The sequence below is a fragment of the Erinaceus europaeus genome, chromosome 4 (genome assembly GCF_950295315.1).
Source record: "Erinaceus europaeus chromosome 4, mEriEur2.1, whole genome shotgun sequence".
Classification (NCBI taxonomy): domain Eukaryota; kingdom Metazoa; phylum Chordata; class Mammalia; order Eulipotyphla; family Erinaceidae; genus Erinaceus; species Erinaceus europaeus.
The window spans coordinates 70,472,573-70,493,692 of record NC_080165.1 but is presented as its reverse complement, the minus strand read 5'-3'; the positions used below and the strand labels follow the sequence as shown (position 1 = coordinate 70,493,692).

General features: G+C 39.1%; 1 protein-coding gene across 8 annotated transcripts in view; it reads right to left on the bottom strand.

Annotated features, from left to right (window-relative positions):
* LOC103120378 (RUNX family transcription factor 2) overlaps positions 1 to 21,120 on the bottom strand; it is a 343,683-nt gene that overhangs the window by 187,093 nt on the left and 135,470 nt on the right. For 3 of the 8 annotated variants that reach the window (XM_016191562.2, XM_060189904.1, XM_060189906.1), the window contains one exon: positions 909 to 974. The exons of the other annotated variants lie outside the window; for them this stretch is intronic. In XM_016191562.2, the coding sequence (XP_016047048.2) occupies positions 909 to 974 (66 nt within the window). The remainder of the gene's footprint in view (positions 1 to 908; positions 975 to 21,120) is intronic. 8 annotated transcript variants of the gene reach the window in all.

Here is a 21,120-nt window from a genome sequence, read left to right as displayed (position 1 = left end):
GTGAGATTTCAACATGAGAGAAAAAGTTTAGTAGCTAGGTACCATTGCATTTCAAGTCTTGGTAGGAGGTGCCATGTCTGATTAGGTCAGGTATGGACAGCAACTGTTGGAAAGGCTCACTGCCTAGTGATTTATCAACTCGCTATCCAATTACTCAACCCTTGTACAACATCCTACAGAATTCACTTCAGGCCATTTTGAACTAGTAATGAGAGGCAAAGATGTTTCTCCCCTAACACACAAAGGTCCTTAATTACTACAGCTAAAAGTATGCATCCTTCATAGAGGCTTCTAAACCTTAACTTTATAACTTAACACAGTTATAAACATTATGTGAACATTGGTTCCCTGAAACACCTCAACATTTGTAATTGTAATAATTTAATTCTGGATTATGACTTTTCTAAAATTGACAGACTAGTGACAAGCTCTTTTATAATACCAGCATTCTATAAAATTGTTGCTTCTAATATCTTCCAATTCTATGACTCCCATACATTTGTTTTTCCTGCAGCATTAATCTAAAAGGAAAGCACACAATAATTCTTGAAAGTCTTAGTGAGCAGGTTCTCAGTACCATTTGTATTTAGCCTTTCTTGAGCACTACCATACTGATTAAAAGAATAAACTTAACTTCCTTAAAGGTGCTGATTAAAAGTTCATTTTTGTTAAAGTGCACATTATTGGCAATTTTCACAAAATGTTAAGACAAAGGCCATCATGTGCATTTGTAAGTGAAATAAGACTATAAAAAAGCAACATGTAGTCATTTTTAGAGTATCAGAAATTGACAATATAAAAAAAAAATAAAAGCATCATATAGTTAAGCAGGCGTTTTTCTCACAAATCTGACAATTGCAATCAGACAGCCCCACCCAGCCCAACCCAGCAATTAGTAAAATTCTCACCTGCCTGGCTCTTCTTACTGAGAGTGGAAGGCCAGAGGCAGAAGTCAGAGGTGGCAGTGTCATCATCTGTAAAATGAGGGGATGAGCTCTAAGTTCCCTTCCAATTCTAAAGTTCTGTCACCAAGAATTCCAAGACAGAAGAAGCAAAAATCTTAGGGGAGAGAGAGGCAGACAAGTTCCCACCCCTCATCAGTAATTTCCCCAGAATCCACAGGCTCACAAGCAGATAGAAGGAGGAGGAGGAGGAGCAGAAGGAGGAGAAGGAGGAGGAAGAGGAGAAGAAGAAGGAGGAAGAGAAAGAGAAAAAGAAGAAAGAGAAAGAGAAGGAGAGGGAAAGAGAGAGGGAGAGGAAGGAGGAGGAGGTGGAGGAAGCAAGGGAGCAGTTTCTAATACCAGAAGCAAACACTTTCAAGATGACAAACCAAAATGAACACAGCCCAGGCAGTTACTCTCTGCTCTTTATAAATCCTTCTATCCTCAACTGGCCACTGTCTAGTCCACCTATCCCTGCTCCCACCCCCAATACGAGATTCTGACAAGCTGAAGTTTAAAACTGTAAAAGTAGTAATTATGGCAGAAACTCAAATGGGAGCAGATGAAAGTTAAGTGTCCCCTGCCCCCATGCTAATGCACTGACTACATGTTACAGGCACTACACGGAGGCCACAGATGTTTCTCAGTCAGCCAGCCTGTTCACTGTAGAGCATCTAGATGAACTTGAGTTAGCAGAACTAATAGCTCTAGGCAGCTCACTTCTGTGTGCATTAAGTTCAATGTTGAGGTTCTGTAGGAGCAGCCAGAATAACTTGAGCAATCTCATACGAAAAGAAGTCACACTTAAAACAACAATGTTTGACCCCCCACCCCTCCCAAAGAACAGAGTTTACACATAGACTGTCTTGTCAGTGTTAAGAAACACTTCTCTTGGATATTCAGACTTAAAAAATAAAATTAAAAAAGAGAAGAAAAAAAATGTCTATCAGGAGAGGTGGATTCATGACACAGGCACAAAGCACCAATAATAACTCTGGTGATCATAAAAAAAATAGTAACAGTAAAATCTTAAAAACCAGACCGAGTTAATATATCTACTAAAGTAAAGAAGATATAATATCTACTTTTAAAAAGAATTAACATGGGGGGCCGGGCGGTAGCTCAGCAGGTTAAGCGCACGTGGCACGACGCCGCCCAAGAACCGGCATAAGTATCCCAGTTTGAGCCCCCAGCTTCCCACCTGCAGGGGAGTCACTTCACAAGCGGTGAAGCAGGTCTGCAGGTGTCTGTCTTTCTCTCCCACTCTCTGTCTTATCCACCAACAACAACATCAATAACCACAACAATGTTAAACAACAAGGGCAACAAAAGGGAAAATAAATATAAAAAAAGATAATAAAAAATAAAATAAAAAAGAATTAACATGAATCTGGGGAATTTCAGAAGTACTATAACCCCAATTCAATGTTGTAAATGTAAAAGCCCAAGCTCAACAAGTGCCCTAGTGATGTGCCTTACAGCCTCAGAGCTCCCAGAAGCACCTTCAGTCCCCTAACTTGAAATTCAAGACTGCCAGGACTCACTTTAACCCATGATAGAGACGGTAGATTTTCCCAATAGGTTGGTTTTACTCAACTTGAAGTCACAGGTATAATGACTTCAGTATCATGAACAGAGAACATAATATACAGGTGATTTTTTTTCTCTTTTTGACCAACAAGCAAAAAAATCATTGCATAAAAATTTTTGCACTTGTGAAAATTTAGATTATACTCCCAAATTCCCAAAGAGACCCATTTAATCCCTCTGCTGGTTGGAGTACTCTGATGAGAAGGTTCAATACCTTGTTTATTATTTAGATAATCCTAATATAACCCACTGACAGATAGGGAAGCTGAAATCCAAAGAGCAGGGGTCATTTACTCCACAAAAGTATACAGTTTAAAAGACCTTGAGTCACTAGACAGACCTCTCTGACTTCAGACCTCTTTGTGATCTTAGCTACTCTTGATGACACAATCACAGATGGGGAGAGACACAGATAAATATTTATCTATATCTATCTAGATAGGTATAAACATTTTATAAATAGTACATACTATACATAAAATTAAATGCTATACTGACTATACTTATTCATGTATTCACATACTAACAATAAAGTTTAACCTAAAACTCAAGGCATAGTGAGAGATTTATAATAACTAATAATATAACAGAACTATATCAATGTACTGTAAAATACAGTATAATATACTTTAACATATGTATAGTAACACAGGCAAACATATGCTTTTGCTGCCTTAAAAATCCATTTGTTGGGAGTCGGGTGGTAGTGCAGTGGGTTAAGCGCACGTGACACAAAGCGCAAGGACCAGCATAAGGATCCCGGTTCGAGCCCCCGGCTCCCCACCTGCAGAAGAGTCACTTAACAGGTGGTGAAGCAGATCTGCAGGTGTCTATCTTTCTCTCCCCCTCTCTGTCTTCCCCTCCTCTCTCCATTTCTCTATCCTATCCAACAACGATGACATCAATAACAAGAATAATAATTACAACAAGAAGACAACTAGGGCAACAAAAGGGAATAAATAAATAAATAAATATTGTTAAAAAATCCATTTGTCGGGAGTCGGACGGTAGCGCAGCGAGTTAAGCGCACCTGGTGCAAAGCACAAGGTCCAGCCTAAGGATCCCGGTTCGAGCCCCCAGCTCCCCACCTGCAGGGGAGTCACTTCACAAGCGGTGAAGCAGGTCTGCAGGTGTCTCTCTTTCTCTCTCCCTCTCTGTCTTCCCCATCTCTCTCCATTTCTCTCTGTCCTATCCAACACCAATGACATCAAATAACAACAATAATAACTACAACAATAAAAAAGGGCAACAAAAGGGAATAAATATTTTTTTAAAAAATCCATTTGTCTAAATAAATTTGCTCAAAAATATTTGAGTAGATCCTCCTGGTGCCTGTTGCACCCAGTGAATTACTATCTTTGAATTACTACTAACACTCTTTTATAATGTCTCATTGTTGACCTAATCTACTAAGTAGTAGGCAATTAGTTCAGTTACTCGTGGCAATAATGTGCATGGGATCAAGGTCAAGGATTGTATTCCCTTAGGATCTGTTGTTTTCCTATGAATGCAGTTCATTCCTAAACTGCTGTCTGCTCCCCTAGCTGTAATCACGCAGCCAGAAAAGAAATGTAGCAACCGTAAAGAGAGCAACTAGGATTTTTACTATTAAAACAGCAACAGAAGTTTTTCACAATCTAATGTACATTGGAAAGGATATGTTAATAACATGCCCACAGGGCTCAAATAAAAATAAATGTTACAGGTTTGAAATATTTTACCTTCTCCCCAGCCCCTGCCATAATCTATGAGGAAAAATAAAAAGAGGATCTCTACCCAAACAAGTTTCTTGGGTCTTCAGAGCAAATGGAAAAGTGTAATGGAAAGGCGTGAAACCGAGATGAAGAATGAAGAAGAACGAGAGAAATTGTGATGTTTAATTCTCCTGGACTACACGTCTCTCACTGATAGCTTTAATGTACACCTTTCTCCAAGTGCATGAGCAATACTGCTGAGAGGCCTTTTAGGGCCAATTTTTTCCCCACTTTTTCTTTAGAGAGAGGAGGGAAGAGAAGAGGAAAGAGACAGAGTAGAAATCATAGTGTCACTCCACCATCCATGGGCTCCCCATGTATGTCCAGGCTCTAACCCATAAAATAGAACAATCATAAAAATACACTGTAATAAAACTTGAATGTTATTTCTCTCTTTCAAAATTTCTTGTACATATTTTCACACCTCAGCAGACCATGGGTAACTGAAACCACAGAAAGCAAAACCACGAGTAAGAAGAAATTATTATGCTTATTTGTTTCACTTTAGTGCCTAAAAATAGCAACAACCTTTACCTAATAATACCTTAACATATACTTTAGTTAATAATACCTTAACATATACTTTCTCACTTAGTAGATGCTCAGTAAATAATGGTTGAAATATGGACACAAAGAGACAGCCTGGGGATTCAGGCAGTAGCGCAGAGGGTAAAACACACTTGGAGCGAAGCGTAAGGACTAGTGGTGTAAGGATCCCAGTTGGAACCCCGGCTCCCCAACTGCAGGGGAGTCACTTCACAGGAGGTGAGCAGGTCTGCAGGCATCTCTCTGTCTCTCTTCCTCTCTATCTCCCCCATCTCTCTCAATTTCTGTCTCTATCCAATAACAAATAAAAAAAAGTAAAAAAAAGAAAAGAAAAAGAAAAAAAGGTTTAAAAAAAAAGAGAGAGAGCCTGGATACGTGTTGGTTAGGGCTGTTAGTTAGAAAACACTGTACCCTTGTATCTACCCCTCTAGGCAGTGGAATTTACACATCCCCGCTGAGGCAGCAGGGCAGGACAGAGGACAAGCAGCCTTGAATCCAAGTGGAACATATGTTAGCATATTCAGAGTCCTGTGTCCTACTTTTTTTTTTAATGTAAGGGCATAAAAGTACAGAATGAAAAGTCATTACAGTTTGTACCCATGAGGTGTGAACTTCAAAGCTTCATTGGTGTCTTTACAACAAAAACAACAAAAAAACAGTTATTGCACCAAAGTAAGACTCGGGGGTGGGGGAAGAGGGTCAGGTCTTGGAACATGATGGCATAGGAGGGCCTAGTGGAAGTTGTATTGTTATGTGGAAAACTGGGAAATGTTATGCATGTACAAACTACTGTATTTTACTGTTGACTGTAAACCATTAATCCCCCAATAAAGAAATTTTTTTAAAAAAGCACAGAGTGAAGCTGCCATCAAACCTAAAATGTAAATCAAATACCATTCTGTACACTTAACCTTTTGTAAACCCCTATCTAAAAAAGTATTCCAAAAATTCTTCCTAACCATCTTGAATTCACCTCATATTTCCAACAGGAACCCACAACTGGCAGCTGACACTAGTGAACAGATGTCTCTGGTTTGACATCAATGTGGTTCCCACTTCACTCGCCACATTTGTGTGTAGGTCTATGCTGAAGAGTCTTATGGATAGAGAAAGGCAATATACCAGAAATGCATTATAAGTAAAATCAGTGTCATCTCTTTCTCTGCCCCCACCCCCAGGGGTAGGGTAAGTGTTGTCGCTAGGGTCATGATATTTCACTGGAGTAGGTAGTAAAAAGAACAGAGGGTAAAACTCATGACCTAGCTGAGATTTTAAAGGAATACAGAGGACCAGTATGGCAGAATCATAAAGGATTATAGGTGACCTTCACAGATGAAGAAATGGCAGCCTATGGACACAGCAGGTGTGTGTGACATGGTTAAACTCAAGTGTCCCAGCCTAGAACCAGTGTTGTGCTCTGCATCTGCTACCATGAAGGAGCAGGTCAGCAGAACTACTTGGAGGAGCTGTCTTGAGCTTCCTTAGATTTGCACTGTATGAAAACATACATTAAAAGGAAATTCTTCTACTTAAAAACTACCTCTTTGGATCACACAGGTGACAGAACATTCAAACCAGAGGGCGTCATCACTGACCGAGGTACAGAGCAGCTACTTTCCACAAGACAGGACCTAGTAATATTCCAACTAAGTGACAAAAATGAAAAAAAAAAAAAATCAGCATAGAGTCCTCTGTTCTATTTCTCCAAGATCATGGTTCCACTACCACTTCCTAGTATAAACCCTCCTCTTCGTAGCAGGGCCATTCACTTGGGACCATCACTGGAGCTATGTTCATGCTTTCTTTCTTTTTAAATTAATTAATTATATTTATTATTGGATAGAGACTGAGAGAAACTGAGATGGGAGGGAAAGATAGAGAGGGAGAGACAGAAAGACATCTGCAGCCCTTGTGAAGCATTTCTCCTGCAGGTGGGGACCAGGGGCTCGAACCTGGATCCTTGGGCACTAACCAGATAAGCCACTGCCTGCCCCTCTATGCTCATGCCTTCCAGAACTACAACTCTTTATAGACTCTACCACACCAAAGTAAGTACGCACTGTCTTTAAAGCTCACTCCTAGACAAGGCCATCCCAGGTGTACAGATTCTTGTCACAAACTTTTCTTCACCATACAGTCTTAAACATCTATACATGTAAATTATAGCATGCTTTAAGTTGTAAAGTATATCGCTGATTTTAAGTAAGCACTTTCATTTTCCAACCACAGGACAAGTAAAGTGAGGACAAGAACGATGAATCCTCTATTTAGATCTTACCTAGCACTTCGTGGGGCTATGAGAAACAATGGATATGCCTCCAAAAAATGGCTTACCAATCAATTACTAGCATCTGGTTTCAACCCGGAAACACACGAAAGCAGAAATGCAAAGTAAACACTAGCCATTTTAGAATTCATATAGATTGTTAGTTTGCATCTTCTACATTGAGGGTTTAAAGGGTTTTATATCAATTTTCTTCATTTCCCTGAATTTGTACCCTAAAGTGATCAAGTCTCTATCCCTAAATTAGTTTTATTTTTAATTTCATTAGATGACAATAGAAAAAAAATACCTTATGTGGGAGAAATGTAATGGATCATGGCTCATGGAGGGAAAAGGAAAGAAAAATGAGAATCTGCAGTCAATTTTTTTTTAAGATAATGAAAGGACAGACTAGCAAACGCCATTTGTGCAAAAGAGAGGAAAAGTGCCTCTACTATCCAGTATAAATATTTATTTTCCGTGTTGTAATGAATTGTACTTTTCCACTGCATACTCACAAACTGAAGAACAGCTGATCCTACGGTTAAGAAAGTATGCTAAGCTCAGGAAGGGGGGGGGGCGAGAACCTGGCAATTTGCAGAAACTTAAAGCCACCCAAATGTTGAGGATATTGTTGGAATAATGTATTTCCTCTCTGTGAAGGGAAAGAAGGCAGGCAATAGATGGTTCAGAGTGTGTGTGTGTGTGTGTGTGTGTGTGTGTGTGTGTGTGTGTGTGTGTGTGTAGGGAAAGGGAGCAAGAGAGAAGGAAGAAGCTAAGGGGGTGGGGGGAAATGGGGGAAAAATGAGAGAGATCTTGCTAGTCCTTGATTAAGAACTTTATAAAAGCTCAGAAGGGTGGATAGTCTTTGAAACCAGATCCGCTGCAGGAAGGAGGCCAGCACCCAGGACACCGTGTCTTTCAGAAGGGGCCACCCACGGTGCCGTGGCGGTCATATGACTGCTCTGTCACATCCTGAAGCCATTTCCAGCCCATGCACACGTCTGTGCTCCCATTTAGAGAGGATGGGATATATTGGGAACACACATATGGAAACACTTTCAGAGAATCAGTTTCCATGAAATTCATAATGAGCCAAGTGGCTTCAGATGTGGTTGCGTTCCTCCGATTAGCTGGGGGAAAAAAAGAGGGAAAAAAGGAAGAAAAAAGGGGACAAATCCACCCTTTCAGACCTTATTTCAGTTTCAGAGAAATTAAAAACCACTAATGACTTCTGGCTACCAAAACATGGAGCCACAATTAAGAGAGGAGGAACTAGGTAGAAGAGGGAAAGAGGTTTGAAGCAAGTCTTCCCCTACTAAAAATAACAGCTTCAACATCAGCAATCTTATCTTGAATCTGAGGGAGGCTTTCCTGTGATGGTATCTGCCGAGAGTGGCATAATTTTCTGACATCCTGGCAGTACGAAGTGCGCATGCACAGATGGGGGTAGAGCGAGGCAGAGGGAGGCAGAGGCTAGAGGACCAGCTCTTATTTGATAACATATGTGGTCAATTAAGATTATTTTTTAAATTGCAACTAAATGATAAATTATTCCTAAGTAAATCTTTTCAAAAAAAAAAAAAAAGCCTGCACACAGAGGGGCAACCTGGTATTTTCCTGTGTTCTGTGCTAGTGGTAACTGGGACTATATTAAAAGCAGAAATTTATGAACCGGCTGAGATGTTATATATTAGACACCAAAGCCTAGCTGATAAGAAGGCATGAAATACAAGGACAAATGGGGGAGGGCTATTCAAGGGGAAGCTTTTAAGTGATACTACTATTAAGTTAAAACGTTATTTTTATCCTAAAACAAAGATAGACCTATCATGGAGTAGAAATTTACATGAATTTAAAGACTGAACAAGAGACCAGAAAATATTCTCTATGCAGGAGCTGGGTTGTTTTAGGTTATGTCAACAGATTGGCGAGAGCAAGAGCAGTGAAGGAGCCCTGTAGTTTCTTCTCCCCTTTGGGGTATATCAGTGGAAAAATCTGAGGAGCATTTCTTTCAAGCTTGGGAGTGAGCCTAAACCCATTGTTGAGGAATGCTCTGAATTGGGTTTGCTTGATGATGGGCTGGGCACCAGAACTAGCTATTACTTAACAGACTACTCTTAGTTTTTCCCAACCATAGAGACCCTGTAAGTGACTTTATTAATACTCACAGGATCCCATGAATTTATTAGGAAGACATGTAGCTACCAAACAACTTAAGATTTGATTATTCCAGTCCACGGAAGGTTTTATTATTATTATTATTATTTCTAAAATTTTATTTTCTTTATTTTTTTATTTAATTACTTTACTGAGGGGTTAGTGGTTGATAGTCTGGTTGTTGATACATGGGTACAATTTCTCATTTCCCTGTGATAGGTCTGTAGAAAACCTTCACCTCTAACTTAGGTCCTCTTCCACCATATGTACCAGGTCTCTTGAAATATCTTTACTCATATTAAATGCTCAGCAAAACCCTGTGAGGTAGACCATGTCACTGATCCCATATTATGGGTGTCAAACTGACAATCAAAGAAGTTAGGTGAGATCTTCATGGTTACAGAACAGTAAATGGTCTGTCTTCAAATTAGTGGAGCTCAGCTGCTATAGCCACTTGCACGTTGCAAATATTTTGATATCATTTTCCTCTCTCTCTCTCTCTCCACCAGGGTTATCATTAAGGTGTGGTCCCAGCATTATGAATCCACTGCTCCTAGCAGTCTTTTTTTTTTATCTTTCTTTTTTATTTTCATTTTATTTGATAGGATAGAGAGAAACTGAAAAGGGAGAAGTAGTGAGGGAGAGAGAAAGATAGATGTAGACCTGTAGACCTGCTTCATTTCTTATGAAGTATCCCCCCTGCAGGTAGGGAATGGGGACTCAGACCGAGTCCTTTCAGTGTGTGCTCAGTCAGATGCAACACTGCCCATCACTCTTGGCATCATTTTCCAACGGAATGCTACATAGTGGCCATGCCTATCTGGAAGACAGTGGTGGAAAAGGTTCTGATCAATTATCAGCAGCAACCCTGAAGATGAAGATGTGGATAAGGAAGCTGGTATACACCACTTAGTCTTTTGGAATTTTCATAATATTTTGACCACTGATGTTCTAAGATATCTTAAGCAAATGAAGTTTTATACTTTTCCACTTCTCTCACTGGTGAGGACTCTTGTGAGAGCTGGCCAAAGTTTACAGCAAATAGTAAATGTCTCCATCTCAAAAAGATATCCCATCTGAACTACTAAAACCAGGGAGAAGGGAAATGAGGGAAAAAATTGCCTACAAACTGGAAAAGACTTGAGTTGAGAATCAGAATTCTGAAAATTCCAATTAGTGTCACACACCTGGATCCAGGCAAAGTCAAACTCCTCTGCAAAAGACCATGGCTGAGAAGAGAAATAGATGTAGCAATAAAAAAGCAAGCAAGGCATATATTTTGCCCTAATTTATGGATACATGTGAACATATGCCCTATCTCATGGGACCTGGTCTATATCTAGGTTTTGGGACTTTTTTAGGAAGTGATCCACCTGGAATGGAATTAAGAGAATCCTATGAAAGGAAAGGTCTCATCTGAGTAATGAGGCTGAAAGGTTGCGCCCATGTTTAGCGGGGAAGCAATTACAGAAGCCAAACCTTCCACCTTCTGCATCGCACAATGACCTTGGGTCCATATTCCCAGAGGGTTAAAGATAGGAAAGCTATCAAGGGAGGGTATGGGATATGGAATTCTGGTGATGGGAACTGTGTGGAGTTGTATCCCTCTTATCCTATGGTTTCGTCAGTGTTTCCTTTTTATAAGTAAGTTTAAAAAAAGGAAGCGAGGAAAGCAAATAAACAGCATTCCACCATCCTCTGAAAGTGCTCACTGAATCTTCAGATAGAACTTGAATTCTTGACAGCTTAAAAAAAAATAGAGTTGTTTCCTTAAAGCTAGAACCAACAAAGTCATATAATATCCCTAAAATGTGTCTAGCACAGATAACAGAGAGGCCTTAGGAAGGCAGCAGCTGCCCCTGAGAAAGTATAATTCAAAACCTAACAAGATTATGGCACAATTGTGTCAATTATCTTTACACCAAGAATGGCCACTACAGGCTTAGTACTCTAGTTTGATCCACCCAATAGCTCTGAGGTCATTCAGCCTGTGACTCAAGCAAACTGCCCATTGCCTCAAGATCCAGAACTTGAACCAGATTACCAAAGTGCTGTTCAGTCTAAGTGAACTCAACAAATACAATTACCCAAGACTAGAAATCCACATTATTCTAGGGTCAAAGCCACAGGCTTTAGCCCCAGATTTAATCCTGCCAAGACTTATCCCTTAGCTCTTCCCTGACTTAGTCTAACTTTGGTGTTTTCACTTACCTGCTCCCCATTGTAGATCTAGGCTGATCATGACCTGGGATTGGTTCTCACCCAAGAAGGAAAATATGAGACTTTCTGGCTATGATGGAAGATTGCCTTAGAATCAAGATCCACTTTTGTTTGTTGAACCTTCTATCCAGCTGGCTTATCTGGGTTCCCGAGTCCTTGTTCAACTTCCTGATTCCTCGGGATTTCCTTGTTCATGACTGTCTACCTATTCCATGATTTCATGTAATGCTTTCTGATCAGGTATGCATACATTTCTAGATCACCGAATTAGGCACTCAACAAACATTTGCTAAAATAACCACCTTGCCCCAACTTACCTTTCCAATCTTGTCTTTCACTGTATTGCTTCATGAACTATGCAATCCCGTCAAACTGTATCCTTCTTCATTTTCTGTACTACCTTCTATTTTATTTGCCTTTGTTACATTATTCCCTCAGCCCTTAGTATTTCTACCTTATCTCAGTCTCTTCAAATTCTAAGCTGCCTTTAAAAATCTGCCTCACAGTCTTCCTCCACTTCAAAGATCCTTTCTATGTTCTGGATTTTGCCCACAGTGGCCTTCCCATCCTCTGTAATTCTTTAGTTCTTAATTTCTAATTCCCAGCGATGGACATGCAGCGGAAGCTATACTAAGTTTATCACCTCCACCAGTGTATCAGTTTCTTGAGGATACTAACTGTACCACTTAGTTTTCAGTGTATTCATAGAGTGACATTACAGAAAGTATTTGTCCATAGTAGAAAGGATGGTGACATGCCACCTGAACGGTGACACAATGGATAAAGTACTAGCTGGGGCCAGGTAGTGGTACACCTGGTTAGGTGCACACGTTACAGTGCACAAGGATCTAGGTTCAAAACCCTGGTCCCCACCTGCAGGGGGAAAGCTTCACAAGTGGTCAACCAGTGTTGTATGTGTCTGTCTGTCTCTCTTACTTTCTATCATTCCCTCCCCTCACAATTTCTCTGTCTCTATCTAATAATAAATAAATAAATAAAAATAAAACTTAAAAAAAAAAGATAAAGCACTGGACTCTCAAGCATGACGTCCCAAGTTCCACTCCTGGCATCATATGTGCTAGAGTGATGCTCCAGTTCCTCCTACTCTCTAAAGAAATAAACACATTTTCTTTTTATAATTTTTTTTTAATTATAAAAATAAAATCAATCAATCTTTAATATATATATGTATACACACACACACATTTTTAAACAATAGTAACAGCAGGTTGGACCTACGTCCTTGTGTCTACAATTTATATAAACCTTTTGGTGTCTGCCTGTCCGTCTTCAGTCAACCATTTCTGTCAACTTACTATACCTGTATTTACCTGGACCTAAAAGGTTCAAGTAAGCTCAAGAGTGACAAGTCTGCTCTGAGTTCTGCTGTGGTGGAGGGGGAAGGGAAGTTACTTTTGTAACTAAGTCCCTGGTTTACAATCTTATTCTATAAACAGAATGCTTTTTTTTTTTTCCTCCAGGGTTACTGCTGGGCTCGGTGCTTGCACCATGAATCCACCACTCCTGGAGGCCTTTTTTTTTTAATATTTTATTTTTATTTATTTATTCCCTTTTGTTGCCCTTGTTGTTTTATTGTTGTAGTTATTATTGCTGTTGTCGTTGTTGGATAGGACAGAGAGAAATGGAGAGAGGAGGGGAAGACAGAGAGGGGGAGAGAAATACAGACACCTGCAGACCTGCTTCACCGCCTGTGAAGCGACTCCCCTGCAGGTGGGGAGCCGGGGGCTCGAACCGGGATCCTTACTCTAGTCCTTGCGCTTTGCGCCACGTCCACTTAACCCACTGTGCCACCGCCCAACCCCCAACAGAATGCTTTTCTGGAATTTTTCAATTCTAAGCAAACTATCATCTCTCAAAAACTAATCATTAAATTTAAGAATAACTTCTTAAATGTATCCCGTTTTAAAGTGATCACTGGTTTTACATATATCTGGTCTCAACATCATGAAAAGCCTATGAAAGTAGGCATGATAGATATGACAGGTACCAACTAACAATAAAGCTCATTCAAAGGAAGAATAGGCCAGGGGTTGGAATATAGCTTACCTAGTAGAGTACACACTTCCCCATGTGTGAGGACCAAGGTTCAAGTCAAGACCCCAGTCACTACATGAGAGCACCATCGAAAGGAAAGGCTTCACAAGTGGTGAAGCAGTGGAAGCAGTGTTGCGGTGTTTCTCCTTCTCTCTGCTCTTCTTTCCCTCTCATTCTCCCCCTCATCTCACTCGTTTACTCTCTATCTAGAAATAAAAAAATAAAAATAAAAATAAAAGTCCACTAGGAGCAGTGGAATCATGCAGGTGTGAAGCCCTAGTGTACAATAAATAAATAAATAAATAAATAAATAAATATTAAAAAAGAGCATGTTGTCTCAAGGTTATGGCTAATGAGTAGAAGAGCTAAAATAAAATCATTGCATTTCCTAATTTATAACACTTTTCCCTGCTGAGTATGCCCTATGCTATAAACATCTTCGTAGAGGAAAGGGTGACAGCTAGCATGCCTTTTCACATTAGATATTTATACTCAATAACACCAAGATTGTCAAAATGAGCTGTTACCTTTTATTTAACTGGAAAACATACTATTCATTTTGAAAATCATTTTCTTAGTTGCTAGTATCTAGCCTAACACCATGTGCAAGAGCTTTCTTGGTACTCTCCTCAGTGTTCCTCACATAACTTTTGAACCTAAACATGGTGTTGCAGTAACTGGTTCTTCTGACAGTCTCAAAGTTTTTCCACTCAAGCTCTGCACACAGAATTAACTCAAAACTTCTGCAAGAAAAATGTCCCTTTTAGAGTTTGATTTGGCATCAATTTCAAAGAGCTGTTTGTATATTTTAGAATATGTAGAATTTTCCTTTGATTGAAACCTCTCTTAACAATGGACAAGAGATGATTTCTCTTCTGAGTGATTTAAACAAAAACAAACATGTCTTAGTTACATAGAGCCTTGTTCTCAAAGCAGTATTTTTTTTAAAAAAAGAAATCAAACCCTACAGATTGTTAAGCATTTAGCAAAAGTCTTCAAGCAGCCAAAGTCAAATGGTGAAATTTTCCTTGTTATTGGAGATAAACAAACACTAGAGCAGATGGGGGGGGATAGAACCTCCTTTCACTTTCTACCTTGCTCGATAATATTTCCTTCTCAATACACACATCCACCCCACCCCTTCAGAGGGGGGCTTCACCTTCAATGTTTATTCCTGGTGCTATAGTAATAAACTCACCACAAATGAACATTTTCAACATCTGTTTGTGGCTGCTCCCAGACTCCTTATATTTCTTTGGACATGAAGCCTTCTGTCTCCTGAGTGTAAACAGATACACCTAATTATGTAGTAGGTGTCTGAGGAGCTACTTGTTTTGATGACCAACCAAAAAAAAAAAAAAAAATCAAGGGCCTGTTCTGTTCTGTCAGCTTGTCAGCTGTGGGGCAAATGTGCAGTAGCTTTCAGAATAGTGGAAGCTCCCTCCCTGCCTGCCACAGACAAACCCAACCCTATTTTTCTCAGTCTTATTATCCTGTCCACTGTCCACACTCCAGATGTGACAAAAACAGACAAAATGACTGGTCAAGAAACACAGTGCTGCCAGACAACAGAGATACAAAAATCTATTCAGTCTGTCCTAAAGGGTTTAATTTTAGGGTGAAAAGAAGGAAGGAGCAAAGGTAGGGGAGGTAACTCTGGGTTAGCATTTTTTACTTTTTCAGATTATAGTGGTCACATACAACAGTTAAGTCAGTAGCCTGTTGTTAAAGCAAACAATTCTGAAGAATCAAACTAGCAGCTGGGAGTGTAGGTCCTGGTAACAGCACTGGCTCTAATAAGAGTCCCTTCCCCCTAACTGACTGACATAGTCCTCATAACAGAATTTGACTAAATTATCCCCAAGGGGTTATCAGCTCTGCAGTTCTGATTCTACAGCATATTAGACAACTCTGAGAATCCCAAGAATATCTTCAAAAATTTTACTGAAAATACTTACACTTTACAGAAAACTCATGTGCAATAATAACTGACAATTTTTAATGAGATATACAATAAAGAGATTAAAATAAAAAAAAGAAATATATTTATTATGCAAAAATAACCAGTTTTTCTCTGTGAGACAAAATACCCATTCAAAATTTAAAACATTTTTCAAAATAGAAAAATTTAATGTTGCTGTTAACACATTTTGCAAAAGAAAATGAGAACTTGGGGATTTTCAAGAAAGTCTTCAATTTAGCAATAAAGAGGGATAAAACTAACTTCAGGTTCCACATTCAACAGGAAATAAGACATGAGTTGTTTCTCTTCTTTGGTCTAGATTTTCCAAGCAAAGGGTTTTTTGTTTGTTTGTTTATTTTCACTTTTGTTGTTCTTTTTTAAAAATTGTTGTTGTAGTTATTGTTATTTATGTCATCGTTGTTACATAAGACAGAGAGAAATGGAGAGAGGAGGGGAAGACAGAGAAAGATAGACACCTGCAGACCTGCTTCACCACCTGTGAAGCAACTCCCCTGCAGGTGGGGAGCTGGGGCTCCAACAGGGATCCTTAAGCTGGTCCCCGCGCTTAGCCCGCTGCACTACCGCCCGACTTCCACAAAAGTTTTTCATCTGAAATACCTGAAGTTAAAATAAATAATATTTTCTATCAGCCTTTCCAATTCTTATTGTCTGTGGTATATTATTATACACTAAGTCATTTCTTTTTAATGCATTATTTATGTATTTATTGTATAGAGACAGAGAGAAATTGAAGGAGAGAGCAAGAAAGATAAATAAAAGAGAGAAAGTGAGACACCTTCAGCATTGCTTCCCCACTTGTGAAGTTCACATTCTGCTGGTGAGGTATACGGGTTTGAACCCAAGTCTTTGGGCATGGGCTCTACAAGGTGCATCACCACTCCCCCTTTACATTAAGTATGTAAGTTTCCTTACCTCACACATAAAGGCATATGATTTGAGGTTTTATGGTTTCGTTAAATGTACATTTTTAGCCTCTGGGATAAAATTTAAGTTTACAGAATGAAGAGGTAGATTACTTCCACTATTATTCTTTGGTAGGGACTTAATGAACTTTTGCTTTATTTGGGGGCCTCTGATTTGTATCAAGCATGAACAATCGCTGCATAGTAAGAATTACTGGTATTAACAACAACAATGGAAAAAATTTAAAAGGTAACTGCCAAGAGCAGTGGATTTGTAGTGCAGGGCCCCAGCAATAACCTGGAGGCAAAAAAAAAAAAAAAAAAAAAGAATTAGTGGTATTACATTACCTGAGTGGAATCTGAAGAGCATACATTACTATGCCCAAGGATCCAGATTTGAGTCCTTGGTCCTCACCTGTAGGGGAAAACTTCACAAGCAGGAAAGCACTGCTGTAGGTCTCTCTCTCTGTCTCTCTCTCTCCCTCCGTGTGTGTGTGTGTGTGTGTGTGTGTGTGTGTGTGTGTGTGTGTGTGTGTGTGTGTGGCTGTGAGAGAAAGTTCTCTGTGATGAAACTGTCCTGGGTGCTTGTTCATTCCATTACTAGAAGGACAATTGCTGGGATCCCTCTCATCGGACTTTACTTTTCCCAAATGCAAAATATTAACTTGCAAGACATTTAACCACTAGCTTCTCATCAGGGGTCTCTTCACAGCTACAGCCCCCTCCCTACTCCCTAGTTTATCATCTAATAAGCACCTGTGTTGGCAATGTGATCACATCAAGAAGACATTTTAATTTTATTCCATTGTAGAAGCAGTAAAAAGAAACTGATAAGTATAGAAGATGTAAACAATATAAAATACTACCTTCATTCTACAGCAGAAGTAGGGAACATCTGACCGCAAGCTATATATCACCTGTGAAATCATCTGATTTGGCCATGTCAAAGTAAACACAGGCAGGGTACAGAAACATTGTTTCACATTAAGTAGACAATTTTGGTTTTTTTTTTTATTATTATCTTTATTTATTGGACAGTCAGTCAGAAAACGAAGGAGACGGGGGAAACAGAGAAGAAGAAGGGGGAGATAGAGGGGAAGGGAGACAGAGAAACAGCTGCAGCCCTGCTTCACCACTTGTGGAGTTTCCTCCCTGCCGGTGAGGACTGGGGGCTCAAGAATATATGGCTCAAGAATTATATTAAAATAACCAAACGGGTTCTTAGCAGAAAAAGGGTTCCCCACACTTGTTCTAAAGGATGAGAAGGACACGCAATGCTAGTCAGTTTCCCAAATTGATCTCATTGTTACGCTTCATTGCACTGTGGGTTTTCACTGTACCAAGGAAAAGAAACTACTGGAAGTAATCAAATAAAATGTCAGTGAAAATGATCAAACCAAACATTTTGGTTTGCGATATGGGTTTCTAGCAAGATTTTTTCCACGTTGACAGTTGTGTTCCTTTAGTAAATCAAGCAAGTTCTGAATTATCACTTCACTGTGATAACTATGCATCGATTATATTTTATAAGATGCTATAAGGTTCCTTGCAAGATAAACTAGCAATGGAGAAGAGCATCACTACAATGTTTTGATGATGTTGACAAAGTGCTGTCTCCAATTCAGAGTCTCCATCCCCACCTCTTTCAGGCTAGCACAAGCACCATCCTCTCTCCAAGATGATCACCACAGCTCTGAGTCCCTTCTCGGCCTCCTCCCTCACCACATGCACAATCCACCAGATAGAAACCTGTTAAAATCATGGCCTTACTTAAAACCTGCTGATGAGAAATTGTTACACATGACTGACACATTCAAATTTCTTTGCCTGGCTAGTTGAAGGCCCTGCATAAGACAGATAAAGCTTGCCTCTGACTTCATCCTCTACCATCACTAGTCACTGAGTAGTCCTCTTCCCATCAAAGGAACATGCATTAGCTTTTTCATTATCTCCAAATGGTCTTCAAAGGACTAATTTCTTCTTGCTGCTTAAATTGCACCTTACATAGTTTTCCTCACACATCACCCTATTTTTCTTATTCCATCGTACATTATCTCCAGATATGATTTTAAATTGTCTACCTTTCCCCAGTAATAGCTAATATTTATTGAGTAATAGGCATTATTCTAAGGTCCATATAACTATTCTTATGCTTCACAATAGCCTTTTGACATTAGTGCCAGTATTACTATTAAGATGATGATGATGATGTCTATTTATAGATTAAAAAATTTTGGTACAGACAAGCTAATCAATCTCCCCCAAGATCACATAGCTAGTGAGTAAAGAAGTCTGATTTTGAGTAATAGGCATTATTCTAAGGTCCATATAACTATTCTTATGCTTCACAATAGCCTTTTGACATTAGTGCCAGTATTACTATTAAGATGATGATGATGATGTCTATTTATAGATTAAAAAATTTTGGTACAGACAAGCTAATCAATCTCCCCCAAGATCACATAGCTAGTGAGTGAAGAAGTCTGATTTGAATCCAGGGAATTTCTCTCCAGACACTCAGTGTTTAACCGCTGCACTATACATTAGAAAAAGTTCCCTGAAGCAACTGGGAGAACACATTCAAATACCAAACTTCAGACATCTATAAAGAACTCATTACAGCTCAACAAAAATTAAAAGAACCCAGTAAAAAAGTGGGCGTAAGATAAGAATAGACAGTTTTCTAAAGAAGAACTATGCAGGGCCCAAAGACATATGCAGAAATGCTCTAATTCACTCACCACCAGAGAAATGAAAATTGAAACCTCATTGAGATACCACCTCACAACCGTGAGAATGGCCTTCATCAACAAAATAATAGCGGGTAAGTGTTGGAAAGGCTATGGAGAGAAAGGAACTCTATTACACTGCTGGTGGGAATGCAAGCTGGTTCTACTATGGAGAACAGTATGGAAAATTCTTAAACAAATACAGATGGAAATGTCTTATGATGCAGCAATTCCATTCCTAGGTATTTATCCAAAAGAGACAACACTAATTTCAAGGGATATATGTACCCCCAAGTTCATAGCTGCACTATTCACAATGGCCAAAATTTGGAAGCAACCAAAATGTCCTTTGACAGATGACTGGATAAAAAAGTTAAGGGATATATACTTAATGGAGTACTACTCCACAATAAAAAAAAGATCATTTTACATCCTTTGGGATAAAATGGATGGAACTCAAGAACATTATACTTAGTGAAGTAAGCAAGGAAGTAAATGAAAACCACAGGATGGTTTCACTCATATGTGGAATTTAGAGAACTGAACACACATACTTGAAACAAACGAACTAACTAAATACAACCCATAGTTAGACTGTGGAAAACTATAGTGGTTACATGGGGGTGAAGGGGGAGGGCACAGACTTTCGGTGGCAGGAAAGGTGTGAAATTATAATCCTATTGATTTATATTCTTATAAATCAATATGACATGTCAAAGGGGAAATAGATGTAGTACTTCAAATTCTTTAACTGTCTAGCCCATAGCTCTAACTACAAACATTTGTTTTAGCCTAAATAATCAATACCTTAGATGTGTAAGATGATCAAACTGTGACACTGGTTTTAAACTGTTTAAGGAGCTCTAAAAATATATGTACATACAGCTTTTTAAACATCTAAGTTAACTACAACTTTAAGCCAGACAGAACCAAGACCATTTGGTCCTATCAGTATTTAAAATACGATAAATGTCTAAAATGTTCAGACACCACTAAAGGGCACAAAGCAAAGTGAAGTCTAGTATATTATTATAGACGATAAGCATTAGATTGGCATTAAAAAAAAAACCCAACTAACCTGCTTTTAATAACGATCAACTATTCCTATTCTAAGCTCTTTCTAAGACTACAAGAAATCAGGAGTTGGCAGTAGTGCAGTGGGTTAAGGTGGCGCAAAGCACAAAGACTGGGAGAAGGATTTCGGTTCGAGCCCCCGGCTCCCCACCTGCAGGGGAGTCACTTCACAAGTGGTGAAGCAGGTCTGCATGTGTCTCTCTTTCTCTCCCCCTCTCTGTCTTCCCCTCCTCTCTCCATTTCTCTCTGTCCTATTTAATGACAATGACATCAATAACAACAACAACAATAACTACAGCAACAATAACGACAAGGACAAGAAAAGGGAAAATAATTAAATATAAAAAAAATTTTTTTTAAAGAAGAAAAAAGGACTATAAGAAATCTCTTGTATTCTCTTTAAAACTCTCATTTCTCCTTGTCCTGGAACCTCTAGGACTATGGCCATACTTCTCAATATTTCTTCTCTCTGATTCCTTACCTATGATGACCTCAACCAACTACTACTAGTGCTGTCATCCAACATTATGCCGCTACTAAATTCCATGGTGGACTGCAACCAGACGTAAGGAGTCTGAGATGTCAACCTCACAATTTTTCAAACCTAGTGAGATCTTTCCTAACACAGGACTACCTACATCCATGTTAGACAGCACATCTAACAAAGTTACAGATACTAGGTATGGGGTAGCATTTAGGGTACTGGGTACAGGTGTAATGTAGCTATAATTATATATAACTATATATAATTATATAGCACAAAGTAATAGTATTCAATAGTCCTTGATGCTTAGACTTAGACCTGATAAACCTGGAATCCTAGTTGTAGTGCCTAAAGATGGCATAAATTCTCTAATTGATTAGACTTAGGCCAAATTAGCTGAGCAATCTAACAGAAAGGC